This window comes from Corvus hawaiiensis, chromosome 4, assembly GCF_020740725.1.
Source record: "Corvus hawaiiensis isolate bCorHaw1 chromosome 4, bCorHaw1.pri.cur, whole genome shotgun sequence".
In the NCBI taxonomy this organism is placed as follows: domain Eukaryota; kingdom Metazoa; phylum Chordata; class Aves; order Passeriformes; family Corvidae; genus Corvus; species Corvus hawaiiensis.
Window position 1 is genome coordinate 79,734,634 of NC_063216.1, and position 17,094 is coordinate 79,751,727.

A 17,094-nucleotide genomic window follows, 5' to 3' on the forward strand; every position below is an offset into this window, starting at 1 on the left:
CACAGGGTCATCCCCACCCCCCCTCCCCGGGACCCCCGCCCCGAGAGCCCCCTCGGACCCCTCACCCCGGGGGGTCCCGGGCGGTGTCACCCCCCGGCCCTGCGGGGACGCTGGCCCGGGTCTGGCTGGGGACCGAAGCCCCCGGGGGGGTCTAGGCACCCCCTTGTCCCTGTCGTTTTCCCCCCCGGCCCCTGCTGTCCCCGAGGTGGTGGCCAGGCCGTGGCAGTGCCACCAGCCGTGCCCCCCAGCCCCGCGGGGACACCGGGGGGTGACCCAAGGGGCCACTGGCCCTCGCCGCCCCGCCGGTGGGGGTGGTGGCAGTGGGGGGGGCGTGGCGGGGGTCCCCGTGTCCCCCCGTCACCCGGCGCTGTCCCGTTCCAGGCTCAGCGAGTGCGTGCGAGGCTCCGGTGAGTGGCACTGTTCCCGTGTCCCCGCGGGTTCCCCGGGGTCCCCTGTCCCCCTGTCACCACCACATCCCTGTGTCCCCCCCAGTGTCCTCCCTGTCCCCTCCCTCTGCGTGTCCCCCCCGGGCCTGTGTCACCCATGTCCCCGTGTCCTCCGCACCCCCACGTCCTCCCTGTCCCTTCCATCTGCATGTCCCCCCATCCCTCTGTCACCCGTCCCCACGTCCCCCCCCTCCTCAAGCAGTGGGTGACAAGGTCACCCCAGTGTCCATCCCGCACCCCCCGAGGGCAGGGGGTCCCCAGGGAGGTGACACAACGCTGGGGACCCAACGCCCACCCTGACCCTCCCCTCGCCCCTTCCGAGCCGCGTCCCCCTCCCGCACTGTCCCTGTCGCCCGCGTGGTCACGGCCGGGCCGGGGGTGGCCCTGGTGACAGGTGCCAAAGGGCTCCGGGAAGGTGTCAGGGACACGGCCCGAGCGGCACGTGCCGGCGGGGACACTGTGGCACCGTGACACGGTGACGAAGGCTCCAGAGTCCACGTGCCACCGACGCCACTTCTCGCATGTCCCTGCTCGTGTCCCCTGTCCCGTCCCTGGTGACATCACCCATCCCTCCAACATCCCCAGGGATGGCGGTGACGCGCGTGTCCCCCTCTGCCGGCGCCCTCCACACGTCCCGGGGGGTGCGGGCGGATTTTGGGGTGCGGGACCTCGCCGGTGACAGCTGTGTCCCTCTCCGCAGAGCCCGGCGGGATGCGGGGTCCCGGCGTGTCCCTGTGGGCGCTGCTGTGCCTGGCGGTGGCGCTGGCCGGGGGTCGCCCCGCGCGGCTCGAGAGGGTCCGGGCGGACGCGCGGGCCCTGACCCGGACCCTCAGCGCGCGCCTGCAGCAGCTCCAGGTGACCCCGGCCCGGGGGGGACCCCCGGGGACACCTCAAGGATGGGGGGGGGCGGAGCTGTGACACAGCGGGGACACCCAGGGGAGGGGCTGGGGGGGGACACCCGGCGGGGCAAGAACGTGCCCCAGATTGGGGGCGGGGGGGGAGTCCTGGGGGCTGGTCCTCAATGGGGAGGGGGATCCTGTTCCCCAAAGTGGGGCGGGGTCCCCAGGGGGTCTCCCATGGGGGAATCCCGGGCCCAGATTTGGGGGGGGGGTCCCCGGGGAGGGGCACCTGTGTCTGGGGGGTGGGCGGGCTCTGACCCCAAATCGGGGCGTGTCCACGGAGAGAGGCGGAGGGGCCGAGCCCCGAGGGGTGGGGGGGCCCAGGGAGGGTCCCCAGGGCTGGCTGGGTGTCCCCCCCGCCCTGACCCCCCCCCCGTCTGTGTCCCCCCCAGCTGTTCCCGCTGACCCTGCGCGTCACCGGCCTGGAGGGGGTCCCGGAGGGGGGGCTCCCGGACGGGGGGGGTCCCGGCGGGGCTGGCGGGGGCTGCGCAGCGGCTCCAGCTCTTCCAGCGGCTCCTGGCGGCGCTGGCCGGGGGCGACCTGCGGCTGGCCCAGGTGGCCAACGACCTGGAGAACCTGCGCAGCCTCCTGGCCGTGCTGGCGGCCCTGCTGGGCTGCCCCCCGCCCCGCGACCCCCCCCGTCGCCCCCCCCGCGCCGCTGGCCGAGGCCCCGCACACGGTGGCCGGGGTGGCCCTGGCGCGGCTCCGGGGGTGCTTGGAGGGGGGTCGCCGCCCGCCTCGAGGGGGGTCCCCGCGTGTTAAGGACCTTCGGGACCCCCGGGAACCCCCGGACCCCCCTGGGTCCACACGAACACGGCCAGGACCTCACCGGGACCCCCCGGACCTCACAGGGATCTCATCAGGACCCCACGGACAGAGGGGACACCACGAGCGTCCCCAGGCACCGGAGCGGCTCCAGCTGCTGCCGGCACTTTTTTCTACAACATTACTACTATTATTATTATTACTATTTTTATTATTATTATTATTGTTATATTACTATTAATAATAATTTATTCGCTTTACTTTAAAATAAAGCCCCTTTTCCAGCAGCCTCACGCGTGTCTCTGATGACCCTGGGGACAAGGGCCCTCGGGGACAGGGGCCACACAGGGACAAGGGACCCCCCGGGGCACGGGGGCACCTGGGGACAAGGGACTGGGACCGGGGACACGTCCCGGTGACTCAGTGGCAGTGGATGACTCGCTGGTGGCTTTGCCATCCCCCCGGGTCCCCCGGCCTGGTGTGACCCTTACACTCCCCAGCCGAGGTGGGGGACACGGGGGGGACACGGGGGGGTGGCCTGGAGCCCCCGGCGAGAGGGGAAAAGGGACGGGGATAAAGGAGAGAGGAACAAGGGGGACAAAGGGGACAGGGACGGGGACAAGGCTGGGGGAAGAGGGGGCACGGGGCCAAGGTGGGGGACACAGGACACGGGACAAGGACACGGGACAAGGACACGTGTGTCACTGCCAGTGCCACTCTCGGTGTCCCCTGCAGCGCCGGCCTGGCCCCTCCCCTCCCCGGCCCTGGCCCTTCCCCGGCCCCACGGTGGGGACACCCTGGGGGGGTGGCCATGGGGCAGGGCCACCCCGGGTCATGTCCCTCATGCCCGAGGCCACCCGGGGCCACCGTGACTCAGCCGGGACCCGCGGAGGTTGTGGGGGACACAGAGGGAACCACGGGACCCAGAACTGCCGGGACCCCCCAAGCCCCCCTGGAGGTCTCCCCCACCCCTCCCCGGGTCCCCCCAGCCCCCCCTCCCCAGGGCAGATGTTTTGGGGTCCCCAAGGAGAGGGGTGACACCAAGGGGCCAAATTTTCCTCAAAAACCCCATTTTTATTAAAACACAGGCACAGACAGAGCTGGGGGGGGAGCACCCCCAAATCCCAGGGGGGACCCAGGCTGGGTCCCACTCCCCAACCCCCCTGGACCCCGTGGGGGCAGCACCCAAGACCCCCCGCAGGGTTTGGGATCCCCGGCACCCCGAAGGGGGTTTTTGGGGTGCCAGGGGGGGTTTTTGGGGTGCCGGGGGGGGTCTCAGCTCTCGAACCACTTCCCCCCCCGTGCCGTGGGGGGGTTGCTCCCCAAAATCTTCCTCTTGTACCTCTCCACCAGCTCCTGGAACCGCGCCTCGGCCCCCCCGGGGCCCCCCCCGGCGCCGCCGCTGGCTCTGGGGGGCAGAGGGGTGAGGGGAGCCCCAAAATCCCCGCGGCACCCCACAGCCCGGGGGCAGCACTGAGGGGAGATATCGAGGAATGGGGGTGCCCAGGGAGATGGGGGCGGCCCAAAACGGAGGGTTTGACCCCAAACCCACCCCGGGGGGGGGGGTGAACTCCAAATCCCTACCTGGGGGGGGGGCGCCCGGAGTTTCTCCCGCCGCCGAGAGGCCTTGGGGGCTTTGGGGGGCTTGGGGGGGGGCTGGGCCTTCCCCTTGTCCCGTTTCCTGTGGGGAAAAGGGGAATTGGGCGGGGGAGAGGCCCGGGGGGGGGCCAGAGAGGACAGAGACCCCCAGGGGGGACATGGGGGGAAAGGGGGAGAAAGGGGCAAGAAAAGGGGGGGGAAGGGGAAGGGGGGCAGGAGGGGGGAAGGAGAGGAACAGGGAAGGGTGCAAGAGAGAGGGGAAAAAGGGGGGGGGAAGTGGGGAAAAAAGAAGGGAAAAAAGGGAGAAAAAGGGAGAAAAAGGGAAATGGGGAGGAAAACGGGGGTGAGGGGGGAAAGGGGGGACAGAGGTGGGGGCTCAGGGCCCCCCTCACCTGATCTTGGGGCCGCGGTGGGAGGGCAGCGCCAGCACCTTGGGGCGGGGGGCGCCCGGAGCCCCCCCCTGGCCCGGGCTCTGCGTGCGGAACCCGGCCCAGGGGGCCCCGGGGGGGGTCCCCGGGGGGGGCCGGGGGAGGTCCTGGGTGCCCCCCGAGCCCGCGGGGGGGTCTGGGCGCCCCTGGGGGGGGGGCCGGGGGTGCCTGGGGGGGGTCCGGGGGTCCCGCGGCCGCCTTGGCCTTGGCCTTGAGCTGCAGGAAAGGGGGGGGTGGGGTTCAGTGCTGGGGGGCCGGGGGGGCCCGGGGGCCCCGGGGGGGCAGAGGGGGTGCAGGGGGTTCCCCCATACCAGGCCCCGCTGGATCCGCTGCTCCCGCAGCCGCAGCTTCCGCCGGTCCTCCAGCGCGAACTCCACGATTGGGCGCTGAGGGGGCACCGTGGGGACCCCGAAACGCCCCAAAACCGCGGGGGGGCACCCCAACACGCCCCAAACTCCGGGAGGACACCCCAAAAACCCCCAGACTCGGGGGAGCACCCGGAAATCCCTCAAGTACCCAGGGGGGTACTTGAGGGTCCCCGAAACCAAGGGGATGCTTCTAAAGCTCCCAAAACACTGTGGGGGACACCCCAAAACCCCCAAACTTGTGGAGGGAAGCCTAAAACCCCCTGAACACTGGGGAGGACCTCAAAACCCAGGGGGAGACCCCAAAAGCTCTCCGACACCCTGTGACACCCCAACACAATGAGGGCACCCCGAAATCTAGGGGGGACCCCAGAAACCTCCCCGTGAAACACGGGGGGTAACCCAGAACACCCCAAAAGCCGGGGGGCACCCCAAAAACATCTGAGAGAAACCCAAAACACCCAGGAGAGCCCCCAGAGCCCATGGGGCACCCCAAAACCCCCGGGGGCTCCCAGGAAATCCCAGGGGGACCCCAGAATGCGGAGGGCAGCTCCAGGGTCTGGAAATAGGGTGCCCCGGATTTGGGGTGCCCCCACTGACCTTGTGGGCCCCGAAGAGCTCAGGGTTGTTGTTGAGGCGCCGCAGGGCCCCCAGGGCCTCCTCGTGCTCCCCGAACTCCACGAAGGCGAACCCCAAAGATTGGCCCTGGCCCCGCAGCTCCCGCATCACCCGGCACTGCGAAAGTGATGGGGTCACCCCAAAAACCCACCCAGGGCACCCCAAAACCCACCCAGGGCACCCCAAACCTTCCTGCAGCTCCTGCATCACCCAGCACTTGGAAAGTGATGGGGTCACCCCAAAAACCCACCCAGGGCACCCCAAAACCCACCCAGGGTACCCCAAACCTTCCTGCAGCTCCCGCATCACCCAGCACTTGGAAAGTGATGGGGTCACCCCAAAAACATCCCCTGGGTCACCCCCAAACTGCCCCGGGGTCATCCCAGAACTCCCCACCCCCCTGCACCACCTGGCATTGGCATGTGGGGATGGGGTCACCCAAAGCCCCCCGACACCCCCCTGGAGAACCCCCAACACCCCTCAGGGCACAGAGCGGGGACCCCCCAGCCTCCCCAAATCACCCCCAGACCCAACAGAGCGCAGGGGGACCCAGGGGGACCCCAAAAGGCCCCCACCTCCTTGATGAGGGGGGCTGTGGCCCCGGGGGCCCGCAGGAGCCCCCTGAGCAGCGCGCGCAGCCGCGCCGAGTCCAGCGCCTTGGGGAGGTTGTGCAGGCACAGCCGCGTCCGTGACACGCCCACGTTGGGGTCCTGCAGCCGCCGCCGCTTCAGCTCCTCGAACTGCGGGCACGGGGTCAGCGGGGCCAGCGACAGCGGGACGCCCCCAAATCGCCCCCGGAGCCCCGAGGGGCCCCACTCACCCGCGCCCGCTTGGCCATGTCCGAGTCGCTGACGCCCTCGGCTGCGCGGGAGCCCGGGCGGATGGCTGGGAACGGGGTGGAATTGGAAAGTTTTGGGCATTTGGGGGGTCAGGGGAATTTGGGGGGCTTGGCAGGAGCCCGGGCGGATGGCTGGGAACGGGGTGGAATTGGAAGGTTTTGGGCATTTGGGGGTCAGGGGAATTTGGGGGGCTTGGCAGGAGCCCGGGCGGATGGCTGGGAACGGGGTGGAATTGGAAGGTTTTGGGCATTTGGGGGGTCAGGGGAATTTGGGGGGCTTGGCAGGAGCCCGGGCGGATGGCTGGGAACGGGGTGGAATTGGAAGGTTTTGGGCATTTGGGGGTCAGGGGAATTTGGGGGGCTTGGCAGGAGCCCGGGCGGATGGCTGGGAACGGGGTGGAATTGGAAGGTTTTGGGCATTTGGGGGTCAGGGGAATTTGGGGGGCTTGGCAGGAGCCCGGGCGGATGGCTGGGAACGGGGGTCAGGGGGATTCCGGGGGTCAGGGGGCAATGAGAGAGCTCAGGGGGATGTTGGGGGGGAATGAGGGGGGCAGGGGGGTTTAGAGGAATTTGGTGGGGTCAAAAAGGGAGTCAGAGGAGTTCAGGAGGAATTTGGGGAGCATTGGGAGGATTCAGAGGGAATGGGGGGTCGGGGGATTTGGGGGCGCTTCAAGGGGGGATTTGGGGGTCATGCAGAAATCGGGGTTGGGGGACTGAGAATGGGGGCCTGGGGGGGCAGTGAGGGCCGGGGGGCGTGGGGGCAATGGGCTGTGGGGTCACTCACCCCCCTCCCGGGCCAGGTACAGGTTCCTGGTGCCGGTTCGGGGCCGGGCCCCCCCGGAGGTCCCCTGGAGCCCCCGGGCCTGGTCCCGGCTCAGGGCGGGGTCCACGCGCAGCAGCCGCCCCCCCACTCGCAGCCCCCCGCCCTGGGACAGAGGGGTCAGCGGGGTCAGGGGGGTGGGACCCCCACAGCGGGTGGGGACCCCGCCCAGACACCCCCAAACCTGCCCAGAACCTCCCAGCACCCCCAAAACGCACAGCATCCCACACAACCTCCGAAACCTGCTCAAAACCCCAAACTGCCCCCAAAACCTTCCAAAACCTCCCCAAACTCTCACAAATCTCCAAACTCCCCTCAACCCTTTCCAAATCCCCTCAAAGTCCCCCAAACCCCACCCCAGTCCCACCAAACCCCTCCCCAGACTCCCCCAGGAACTGCCCCTGAGCCCCCCCAGGACCCTCGATGCCCCTGGGGGGTCCCCACTGTCCCCTGTCCCTTTGGGGTCCCTGGTCACTCAGGGGGTCCCCGCTGTCCCCATCCCTTTGGGGTCCATGGTCACTCAGGGGGTCCCCACTGTCCCCTGTCCCTTTGGGGTCCCTGGTCACTCAGGGGGTCCCCGCTGTCCCCCAGGGCCCCCCCTCACCTCAGGCCCCTCCTGGGCAGCCTCGATGCACTTCTGGGCCCCCTCGGGGGTCTCGAACTGGGCGAAGGCAGAGCCTGGGGGGCGAGAGAAGTCAGGGGGCAGCCCCCAGTGTGGGAACCAACCCCCAAATGTGGGCACCCCGAATTTGGGAGCCACCCCAAACACGGGATAATCCCCCCTCCACAGGGACACTCCCAAAAGTGGGAGCCCCTGCCCAAAATGTGGGACAGACACCCCCAAATGGGCAACATTCCCCCAAAATCTGGGACCCCCCCCTCTGGGTCCCAGAGCCCCCCCAAACACCCCAGGACCCTCTGGGCCCCTCCCAAACACCCCCCAGGGCTCCCCCCCCACCTTTGGGGCGCCCAGTTTTGGGGTGCAGCCCTCACCCAGATCCCCCTGCTCCCTCCCCCCTTTTTGGGGGTGCCGGTGTGGGGAGCAGCACCGGGTGCCCCCCAGGCCCCCCCAGCCCCCTCCCCACCTTTGGGGGTGCCGGTGTGGGGGTGCAGCACCAGCCGGACGTAGCAGACCCCCCCGAACCGCTGCAGGGTCTCCTCCAGCTCCTCCTCCTCGGTGTCAAACGAGAGGTTCCTGGGGGGGGGCGGGGGGCTCAGGGGGGTCCCGGGGGCGCCCCTCCCCGGGGTTTGGGGTCCCCCGGCCCCCCACTCACCGTATGAACACGGTCCTGCCCTCGGCCACGTCCGACGGGCGCTGCCGGCGCTTGCGGGGGGGCTCCTCTGCAAGGGGGGGTTGGGGCACCTGGGAGACCCCCAAGGGCATCCCCGGACCCCCCAAACCCCCCGACCCCAGGGCAGCACCCCCAGACCCCCAGAAACACCCCCTGCCCCCTGGAAGAGCCCCCCAAACTGCCCTAACCCCCTCCCCAAAAACCCTCGAAACCTCCCCAGACCCTCCCCAAAAAAACCCCAGACCCCCAGCGCAGCCCAAACACCCCCACAGCCCCTGAGCCCACACAGCCCCCCCGACTCTGCCAGAGCCCCTCGAGGCCCCACAGAACCCCCCTGCCCCCCAGGCAGTGCACAACCAACCTTCCCCATCCTCATCATCCTCTTCCTCATCCTCCTCCTCATTCTCGTCCTCCTCCTCTTTTTCTTCATCTTCATCTTCCTCCTCCTCTTCCTTCTTCTTCTTCCCACGCTCTAGCCCAGCTCTGACCCCTGACCCCACTTTTGGGGTCCGCCGGAGAGGCCGAGCAGCTTCTTCCTCTTCTTCTTCCTCCTCCTCTTCTTCCTCTTCATCCTCCTCTTCTTTTTCTTCCTCTTCATCTTCCTCCTCTTCTTCAAGCTCCTCTTCTTCTTCCTCTTCTTCTTTCTCTTCCCCTTTTTCCTTCTCTCTCCCCTCCCCCTCTGTCAGAACCCGGGGTGGGGGGGCCCAGTCACCCCTCGGCCCCCCCAAAAGCCCCCGGGGGCCCTGGGGCAGGCCCAGCCCCTCACGGGGCAAATGGGGGGGATTTGGGGTCTCACTGGGGAGTTCGAGGAATCTCAGGGAATTTGGGGGATTTGGGGGGCAGTTTTGGGATCTCACCAGGCATTTTTGGGGGTCCAGGGGGGTTTTGGGGTCTCACCGGGGATTTGGGGAGTCTCAGGGGGGCTTGGGGTCTCACTGGGGAGTTTGGGGGGCAGTTTTGGGGTCTCACCGGGCGTTTTTGGGGGTCCCTGTGTCTCCTGGTACTTGTCCTTGGCCACGGCCCAGTCCACGGCCAGCGGCCGCCCTGGGGGGCGGGGGGGGTCAGACCCCAAATTCCTGAGGGCTCCCCCCCATCCCCCCCCAGACCCCCCCTCGTGTTCCCCTTCCCCAGAGACCCCCTCAGCATCCTCAATCCCCCTCTGCACCCCTCAAATTCCCCCAGAGACCCTCCCAAACCTCTGATCTCCCTCATGTTGCGCTCCCCCAGCACCCCCAAACCTCCCAGGGACCCTCTGCTTAATCCCAGGCCCCCCCAAACCTCGGAGCTGGGCCCCATTGAGCCCCCCCGAACCCCCCCAGGCCCTGCTGAGCCCCCCCAAAGCCCCCAGGCCCCCCCAAACCTCGGAGCTGGGCCCCGTTGAGCCCCCCCAGCGCCGCGGCCGCCTCCCGGAGGTTCCGGAGCTGGACGAAGGCGAAGCCCCTCGGGGTCCCGTCTGCAAGAGCCCCCCCAGACTGAGCCCCCGGCCTGGGGGGGGGTGGGAGCTCCCTGGGGGGCTCAGGGGGGCTCAGGGGGTCTCACCAGGCTTCCGGGGCAGGTTCAGCTCCAGGACGGGGCCGAAGGGGGCAAAGAGACCCCGGAGCTCATCTTCGGAGCACTGCGGGGATGGGGGAGGGTCAGGGGGGGCATTGGGGGTCTCTGGGCAGGGGGAGCATTGGGGGATTGGGGGTCTTTGGGCAGGGGGGTTGACCAGGGGGGAGATCAGAGGTCTGGGGGTCCTGGGGGCTTTGGGGGGTGCTGGGGAGGTGCCTCGGGAAGAACGGGGTCATGGGGGGTCCCGGGGGATGGGGGAGTGCTGGGAAGATTCCGGGGGGGTCACTGGAGGGATGGGGGGTCCTGGGGGGCTCCCCAGGACATGGAGGTCCCTTGGGAAGAGGGGGGTCCCTGGGGGGGCTGGGGACACCGGGAGGGTCCCTGGGGATGGGGTCCCTGGAGAGTCGGGGGTTCCCCCCGGAGTCCTGGGGGCGCTCAGGGGGTGACCCCCGAGCCCCCTCACCTGGAAGCTGAGGTTGCGCAGGATCAGCCGCGCCTTGCGGGAGGGGCCCCGCGGCTTCTTGGGCCGGGGGGGGCCCGGGGGCGGCTCCCCCTTCTCCTTCCCCTTCCCCTCGGGCCGGGGCCGCGGCCGGGCCGGGGTCACCCCCAGGCGCCGCCCCCCCCAGCTCGGGGGGCTCCCGCAGCGCCCGCGCCGCGTCCTCGGGCAGCGAGAAGGTCACGTACCCGAACCCGCGGCATTTTGGGGAACCTGGGGGGGCCGGGGGGGCGTGAGGGGCCGGACCCCCCCCAGAGCCCCGCATGGACCCGGCACAGCCCCCCCGGCCCCGCCCGGGACCCCCATTGTGGAGGCTGCTGAGCCCCCCCGTCCCGCTCCCCAAAATTCCTGACCCCCCAAATTCCTGCTCCCATCCCAGGCCTCCTCCGTGTCCCCCCCTCCGCGCCCCAGCCCCTCCAGCTCTGCATCCCCCAGGCCCCAACCCCAAATGTCACCCCCCCTTCCCAGACCCTGCTCCCACCCCCCGAACCCCCCCCCCCAAATCGCAATCCAAGCCCCCCCATCCTCCTCAGCCCCCCAGACTCCGAGTCGGAGCCCCCCGGCCCCAAACCCTCCGTGCCCCCAGGCCCCCCCAGACCCCGGTCCAGCGCCCTCGGCCGCCCATCTCAGCCCCCCAAAACTCGCTCCCAACCCCCAAATCCCACTCCCAGCCCTCTCAAGCCCCCCAGGGCACAGTCCTAGCCCCCCAGACCCCATTTCCAGCCCCTCCAAACCCCGGTCCCAGCCCCTCCAGTCCACCAAAGCTCGCTCCCAGACCGCTTCAGACACCTCCAAAGCCTGGTCCCCGCTCCCCCCCAACCCCCCCGGCGCGGACCCTTCTCGGTGACCACGAAGCAGCGGCGGAGCGGCCCCAGGTGCCCGAAGAGCCGCTCCAGGAGCGCGGCGGTGGCGCCGGGAGGGAGGCCCCGCACCAGCACCGTGCGGGGCTCGGGCGCCGCCATGTTGGCACGCGGGGGATGCCGGGAGCGGGGCGGAGCGGCGCCCGGGGAAGATGGCGGTGTTAGAGCGACCCCTGGCGGCGGGGAGGACGGAAGGGCGGGGGCTCATCGGTGGTCCCGGGACGCGGCCGGGGGGACCGAGGGGGCCGTGCCTGGGGGGTCAGAGGGGATCGGGGGGGGATTTGGGGGTCCCATATCGGAGCCCAGAGGATTCATGGGGTCTCGGGGGGGTCCCACCCTGCGGGAAGGGGGTCGAGGGCCCCTGGGGTACCCTTCCAGGGACGGGGGGGCGTTCGGGGGTCCCGTATTGGAGCTGGGGGGGTCAGGGGGCTCGGGGGTCCCGTCCCAGGGCTGGGGGTGCTCAGGAATCCATCCGGGGGGGGTCACACACATCCTTCGCACGTGGCACTTTATTGGGTACACGGGGGGGAGGAACTGGGGGGGCCCGGGGGGGCTGTGGGGGGATCTTGGGGGGGCCCAGGTCGTCACCAGCATTTGGGGGTCTCGGGGACTTGGGGGCACTTTGTTACCCGTATTGGGGGGTCACAGGAACCTGAGGGAGGTCTGGGGGGGGTCCCCAGATTGGCACCAGCACTTGGGGGGCTTAAGGACATGGGGGGGGGGGGGTGCGTTTCTTACCCGTATTTGGGGGTCTCATGGAATTGGGGGATCCCCAGATTGGCACCTGTGTTTGGGGGTCTCGAGGAGTTGGGGAGCAGCTGGGGAGGTCCCCAGATTGGCACCAGCACTTGGGGGGCTCAAGGCTTTGGGTGGGGCACTTGGTTACCCGTATTTGGGGGTCTCAAGGACTTGGGGGGCGGCTCGGGGGTCCCCAAGTCACTGTCAGCACTTGAGGGGCTCAGTTGGGGCGGGCAGTTTGTCACCCCTGTTTTGGGGGGACTTGGGAACTTGGGGGGGTCCCCAGATTGTCACCAGCACTTGGGGGTCTCGAGGATATGGGGGGGGCTCAGGTTGTCACCCCTGTTTGGGGGTCTCAAGGACGTGGGAGCGGCTTGGGGGGTCCCCAGGTCATTGTCAGCACTTGGGGGGGCTCAGGAACTTGGGGGTGTCCCGAGATTGTCACCAGCACTTGGAGGGGTCTCAGGGACACGGGGGGCGCAGTTTGTTACCCGTATTTGGGGGTCTCGAGGACCTGGGGTGTCCCCAGATTGTCACCAGCACTTGGGGGAGGTCTCAGGAATTTGGGGGTCCCGAGGTTGTCACCCTTATTTGGGGGTCTCGGGGACTTGGGGGGCGGCTGGGGGGGTCCTGGGGATCCCTGGCCGGGGGGGCCGGGCCGGGGTCTCTCCGCTGCCCCGCGGGGGGGTCACGCCGCACCCTACAAGTCTATGGTGTCACTGCCCGGGCTGCGGCCGCCGCCGACCCCGGGGGGCTCGGGCCCCCCCCCGCCGGGGGTTTGGGGGGCCGGGGGGGGCCGGGGGGTCCCCTCGGCCCAGCTCTGGGACGGCCGCAGCGGGGGCGGCGCTGCGCGGGGGGCGCCCCGCGGGGGGGAGCTGGGGGTCGGCCCCCCCCGGGCGGGTCCCCGGGGCGAGGGGGCATCACCGGCCCCCCCGGGATCGCCCCCCCGGGCCGCCCCCCGCGCCCTCGGGCCCCCCCCGGAAGGGCCCCCGCAGGAAGCGGCGCGGGACAGGCCGGGGGGGCGGGGGGCGGTGGGGGGGCCGCGGGTGCCGGGGGTGCCCGGTCCCCGTGTCCCAGCAGTGCCCGGGCAGCTGGGAGCTGATGTGCCAGGTGTTGCAGGGCCCTGTGTTCCGGGTGTTCCGGGTGTGGTGCTGGTGGTGCTGGTGGTGCTGGTGCCCAGTGCCCCTGTCCCAGGGGTGCCGGCGGTGCCAATTCCCGGTGTCACAGCTTTGCTGTCCCTGGTTGTGCTGAGGGGGCCGTGCTCTGTCCCGCCAGTTGTGCCAGCTGTGCCAGGTTTGCCGGCTGTACCAGGTGTGCCAGCTGTGCCAGGCTTGCCGGTTGTACCAGGTGTTCCAGCTGTGCTAGCTTTGCCGGTTGTTCCAGCTGTGTCAGGAGCGCCGGCTGTGCCAGGTGTTCCAGCTGTGCCGGCTGTGCCAGGTACTCCAGCTGTGTCAAGTTTGCCAGCTGTGCCAGGTGTTCCAGCTCTGGCAGATGTGCCAGGTGTGCCGGCTGTGCCAGGAGCGCCAGCTGTGCCGGTTGTTCCAGCTGTGTCGGGTTTGCCGGCTGTTCCAGCTGCGCCAGGTGTGCCGGCTGTGCCACTCCCCGCCGTGCCAGTGGCGCCCGCTCCCGCTGCTCCAGTGCTGGCGGTTCCCGGCGCTCCAGCTGTGCCGATCCCGGTCACGCCACTGCCCGTGCCCACCCCTGGAATGGCGCTGGTGCCGCCCCCCGGTAAGGCGGTGGTGCTGGTGCCGGTGTTGCCGGTGTTGCCGGTGTTCCCGGTGCTGCCGGCGGCGCTGATGACGCTGATCTCGGTGTTCCCGGTGCTCCCGAGAAGGCTGATCCCGTTGCTCTTGCTTTTCCCGCTATTCCCAGTGCTGCCCGTAGCACCGATCCCGGTGTTCCCAGTGCCCGCGGCGTTCCCGATGACGCTGACCCGGGTGGTCCCGGTGTTCCCGGTGCCCCCGAGGCCGCCGATGCCGCCGTTCCCGGCGCGGAACATTCCCGGCGCTCCCAAGGCCTCGTCGATGGAGCGGCGCAGGTCGATGGGGGAAGGGGGCCGGTACCCGGCCGTGGGGTCCCCGTCCACGTCCAGGGGGGACTCGGGGGGCCCCATCGCCTCCTCCCCCGCCCCCCGCCCGCCGCCGCCCTCGGGGGGCTCGGGAGGGCCGCCGGGGGGGGCGCGGCGGTTCGTGGGGGCCGCGAAGGCCAGCGCCGCCAGCGCCCCCCCCATGGCGACCTCGGCCAAGCGCGCCCCGAGCTGGAGCCCCCACCAGGCCCAGGGCCCCGGCGGGGGGGTCACCGCCCAGCCCCACGCCTGCAGCGCCCCGAAAAGCTGCAGCCCCGCGCTCAGCGCCGCCCCCGCCGCCCCCACGAGCCGCGGGACCCCCGCCCGCGCCCCCCCGCCGCGCTTGCCGCGCCCCCCGCCCCCCCCCGCGCAGCGCCGCAGCCCCCCCAGCGCCCCCAGCGCCAACGCGGCCGCCAGAGCCGCGAACAGAGCCCGGGGCAGCAGCAGCAGCGCCGGGGGCCCTCCCAGCGCCGCCACGGCCCCCAGGGCCCCCAGGGCCCCCCCCAGGTGCAGCACCCCCAGCGCCAGCAGCACCGGCGCGCCCCGCGCGGGGGGGGCCAGCGCCAGCCCCCAGCCCAGGCACGGGAAGGGCAGCTCGAACAGGGCGCGGGCGGCGGCGGGGGGCAGCCGCCCCCCCAGCTCGTAGGGGTCGAAGAACAGGGGGAAGGCGCGGGCGAAGCCCGACACGGCCAGGAGCCCCCCCAGCAGCCGCGCCAGGGGCGGCCGCCGCCCCCCCAGCAGCAGCAGCGCGCCCAGCAGCCCCAGCAGGGCGAAGGCGGCCCCCGCCCCATAGACGTGCCCCCCCCAGGCCGCGCCCCAGAGCGCGGCGGCCTCGGGCCAGGGGGTGCCCAGGGGGAGGAAGTGGGGGGGCCAGGAGAAGGGGGGCGCGGGGGAGGCTCCTCCGGGGTCGGGCCCCCCCGAGCCGCAGGCAGATCCGGGGGTGCAGGCGGAGGCGGCGGCGGGGGGGGGCGCGGCCCCCCGGGAGGGCTGGCGGCCGGGGGAGGGAGCTGCGGGAGACGGGGGGTGTCAGCGGGGGGAGCTGGGGGGGCCCCACATCCTGGGGGTGCCCTGAGCCCCCCCCCCGTTGTTCCAGGACCCCCCCGTGTCACCCAGGCCCCCCCCCAAGCCCACATCTCACCCAGAATTGGGAGGCAGGCAGGGCCCCGCAAGCCCCAGGATCCCCCAGACTCCGAGAACCCCCATTTCCCCAGGAGCCCCCAAACTCCAGAATCCCCCATTTCCCCAGCCCCCCCCCCCAAAACCCAGGACCCCCCCATTACCTCGGAACTCCCCCACCCGCCAGGACCCCCCAGTCCACATCCACCTCCCATCCTCCCCAGACCCTGCATTCCCCCAGGACGCCCCCAAATCCCAGGACCTTCCCATTCCCCCGGACCCCCCCCCCCCCCGTTTTCCCAGCCCCCCGTTAATTGCATCACCCTCCCATCCCCCCAGAACTCCCCCAAACCCCCCAGGCCGCCCCCAGATCCCCGCCCCTCCACCTGGCTCCGCACCGCTCCCGGCCTCGTCCAGCTCCAGGGACCCATTGCCCACCTCGGGGCCGATCTTGGGGGGCACCGTGGGAAACAGGAACCCTGGGGGGCACAGAGGTAAATCTGGGGGGTCCCTCAGGGTTGGGGGCCCCTGGGGGGCCCGGCCTGCCCCGGGCACTCACCGGCGGCGCTGAGTCTCCCGGCCAGCTCCGAGAGGCCCGGCAGGAACCGGGGGCGTCCGGGAGGGCCCCCCAGGAGGCTGGTGGGGGGCACGGCCGCCCCCGAGCCGCCCGGGGGGGGGTCCAGCCCCGCCGTCAGGTCGATGGCGATGTCCAGCTCCAGCTGCTTGTCTCGGGGGCGCCCCGGAGCGGGGGTCGTGACCCCGCGGCCGGGGGGGCCCCCCCAGCCCCCCGCTTCCTCCGGGGGGGCCGCGGAGCCCTGCTCATCGCCAGGCTCGGGCAGGATGGGGGGCGCGGGGCTCCGGGGGGGCCTCGGGATCCTGGGGGCCCCCGGGGGCGTGGGGGGCGCGGGGGGGCGCGGCCCCCCCTGGCTTCGCACCTTGATCTTGAAGTTGAGGCCGAGGTTGAGGGACAGGACGGGGGAGTCGCTGTGGGGCGCGGGGGGACCCGGGGGGGTCCCGGGCAGGCTGCTGGGGGGCGGGGGGGCGGCGGCGGGTGGGGCCAGGCAGAGCAGGGCCAGCAGCAGGCGGGGGGCGGCCGCCCCCCCCACGGGGGACAGCAGGGACATCAGGGCGGCGGGAGCGGCTGTGGAGAGGGGGAGAGGAGTGTCACCCCCCGGCATCCCAGAGTCCCTCCAGGGCTCCCCAGATCCCCCCATGACACCCCAGGCTCCCCCGTGGCACCCTGGAGCCTCCCCGGCCCCCAGGGAGCGCTCTGCGGGGGGACACGGGAGCACCCGGGGGACAGCGACAGGGTGGGACAGGAGCGCCCTGGCGACAGGAGCAGCTGGGACGGGACAGGTGCACTCCAACGGGGGACACAGGGAGCGCCCCAAGAGAGGGGACAGGAACTCCTGGGGACAGGAGCATCCCGGGGGGGACCCAGGAGCACCTGGGGACAGGAGCCTCTGGGGGGGGAGGACAGAACCACCCCGAGGGGGAAGAGGGGCACCCCGAGTTTGGGACAGGAGCACCTGTAGCGACACGGGAGCCCCCCCGGGAGGGGACAGGAGCAGCCCGGCTCCCGCGGTGGCACTCGGGGACGGGGGGCACGCGGGGCCGCCCCCGCCGCGGGGGCGTGCGGAGGTGTCCCCTCCCCCGGAGCTCCCCCCGCCCGCGCCAGTCCCTAATCGGGGTGACAGGGGCTGTCGCCGCGGGGTGACACCGCGCCCGTCAGGGCGGCGGCGGCGCGGGGACGACGGATGCGAAGTGACACGCGGGGACCCGCGGCCCCCGCCCACGACACCCCCGCAGCGCACCCCCGGACCCGACACCCGCCGGAACCTGTCCCACCCCCACCCCCGCCCCCGCCGCTGCCGCCCCCGGCCCTGCCCGGCCCTGCCACCCCCGCACGGGACACCCCCGCACCGGTCACCCCCGGAACCCGCCACCCCCCGGCACTGCCGCCCCCGCCCCCGCCAGCCCCACGACCCCCCACCGCGGGAATGGGGGTCCCCGCGCCCCCCGGGTGTCACCCGTGGGTCACAATCACACGCGCTCCGCCCCCTCCCGCTGTGCCCACGCGTGTGACAGGGACACGGCGGGGGGGGCGCGCACGGGCCGGGCACGGGCACAGCCCGGGGTGGGCACCCCGTGCGCCCCCCTCGCACACCTGCGGCCCCCCCGCACCCCATCGGAGCCCC

General features: G+C 71.8%; 3 protein-coding genes across 3 annotated transcripts; 1 reads left to right on the forward strand and 2 right to left on the reverse strand.

Moving 5' to 3' along the window:
* Positions 1-32: 32 nt before the first annotated feature.
* Positions 33-2,349, forward strand: LOC125324865 (leptin; the record flags this gene model as incomplete). Its single annotated transcript, XM_048301324.1, is given in 5 exon segments — positions 33-1,301; positions 1,738-1,800; positions 1,802-1,984; positions 1,986-2,066; positions 2,068-2,349. Coding segments are annotated over 5 exon segments (753 nt in total), but the record flags the coding sequence as incomplete, so codon positions are not given.
* A 51-nt stretch (positions 2,350-2,400) lies between these two features.
* Positions 2,401-11,095, reverse strand: RBM28 (RNA binding motif protein 28). Its single transcript, XM_048301906.1, is given in 19 exon segments — positions 2,401-2,421; positions 3,695-3,791; positions 4,102-4,140; positions 4,142-4,353; positions 4,449-4,523; positions 5,103-5,237; positions 5,696-5,860; positions 5,941-6,005; positions 6,743-6,884; positions 7,383-7,456; positions 7,864-7,973; positions 8,053-8,119; positions 8,432-8,749; positions 9,040-9,114; positions 9,431-9,523; positions 9,610-9,685; positions 10,085-10,246; positions 10,248-10,330; positions 10,953-11,095. Coding segments are annotated over 19 exon segments (2,136 nt in total). The 5' UTR covers positions 11,080-11,095.
* A 1,320-nt stretch (positions 11,096-12,415) lies between these two features.
* LOC125325159 (collagen alpha-1(I) chain-like) lies at positions 12,416-17,085 on the reverse strand. The gene is made up of 6 exons (XM_048301907.1): positions 17,081-17,085; positions 15,456-15,880; positions 15,295-15,375; positions 14,531-14,787; positions 13,209-14,419; positions 12,416-13,091 (listed from the first exon to the last, which is right to left on the reverse strand). Exons 1-6 carry the CDS (start codon positions 17,083-17,085, stop codon positions 12,416-12,418), a joined length of 2,655 nt encoding a protein of 884 aa, XP_048157864.1.
* Positions 17,086-17,094: the final 9 nt, after the last annotated feature.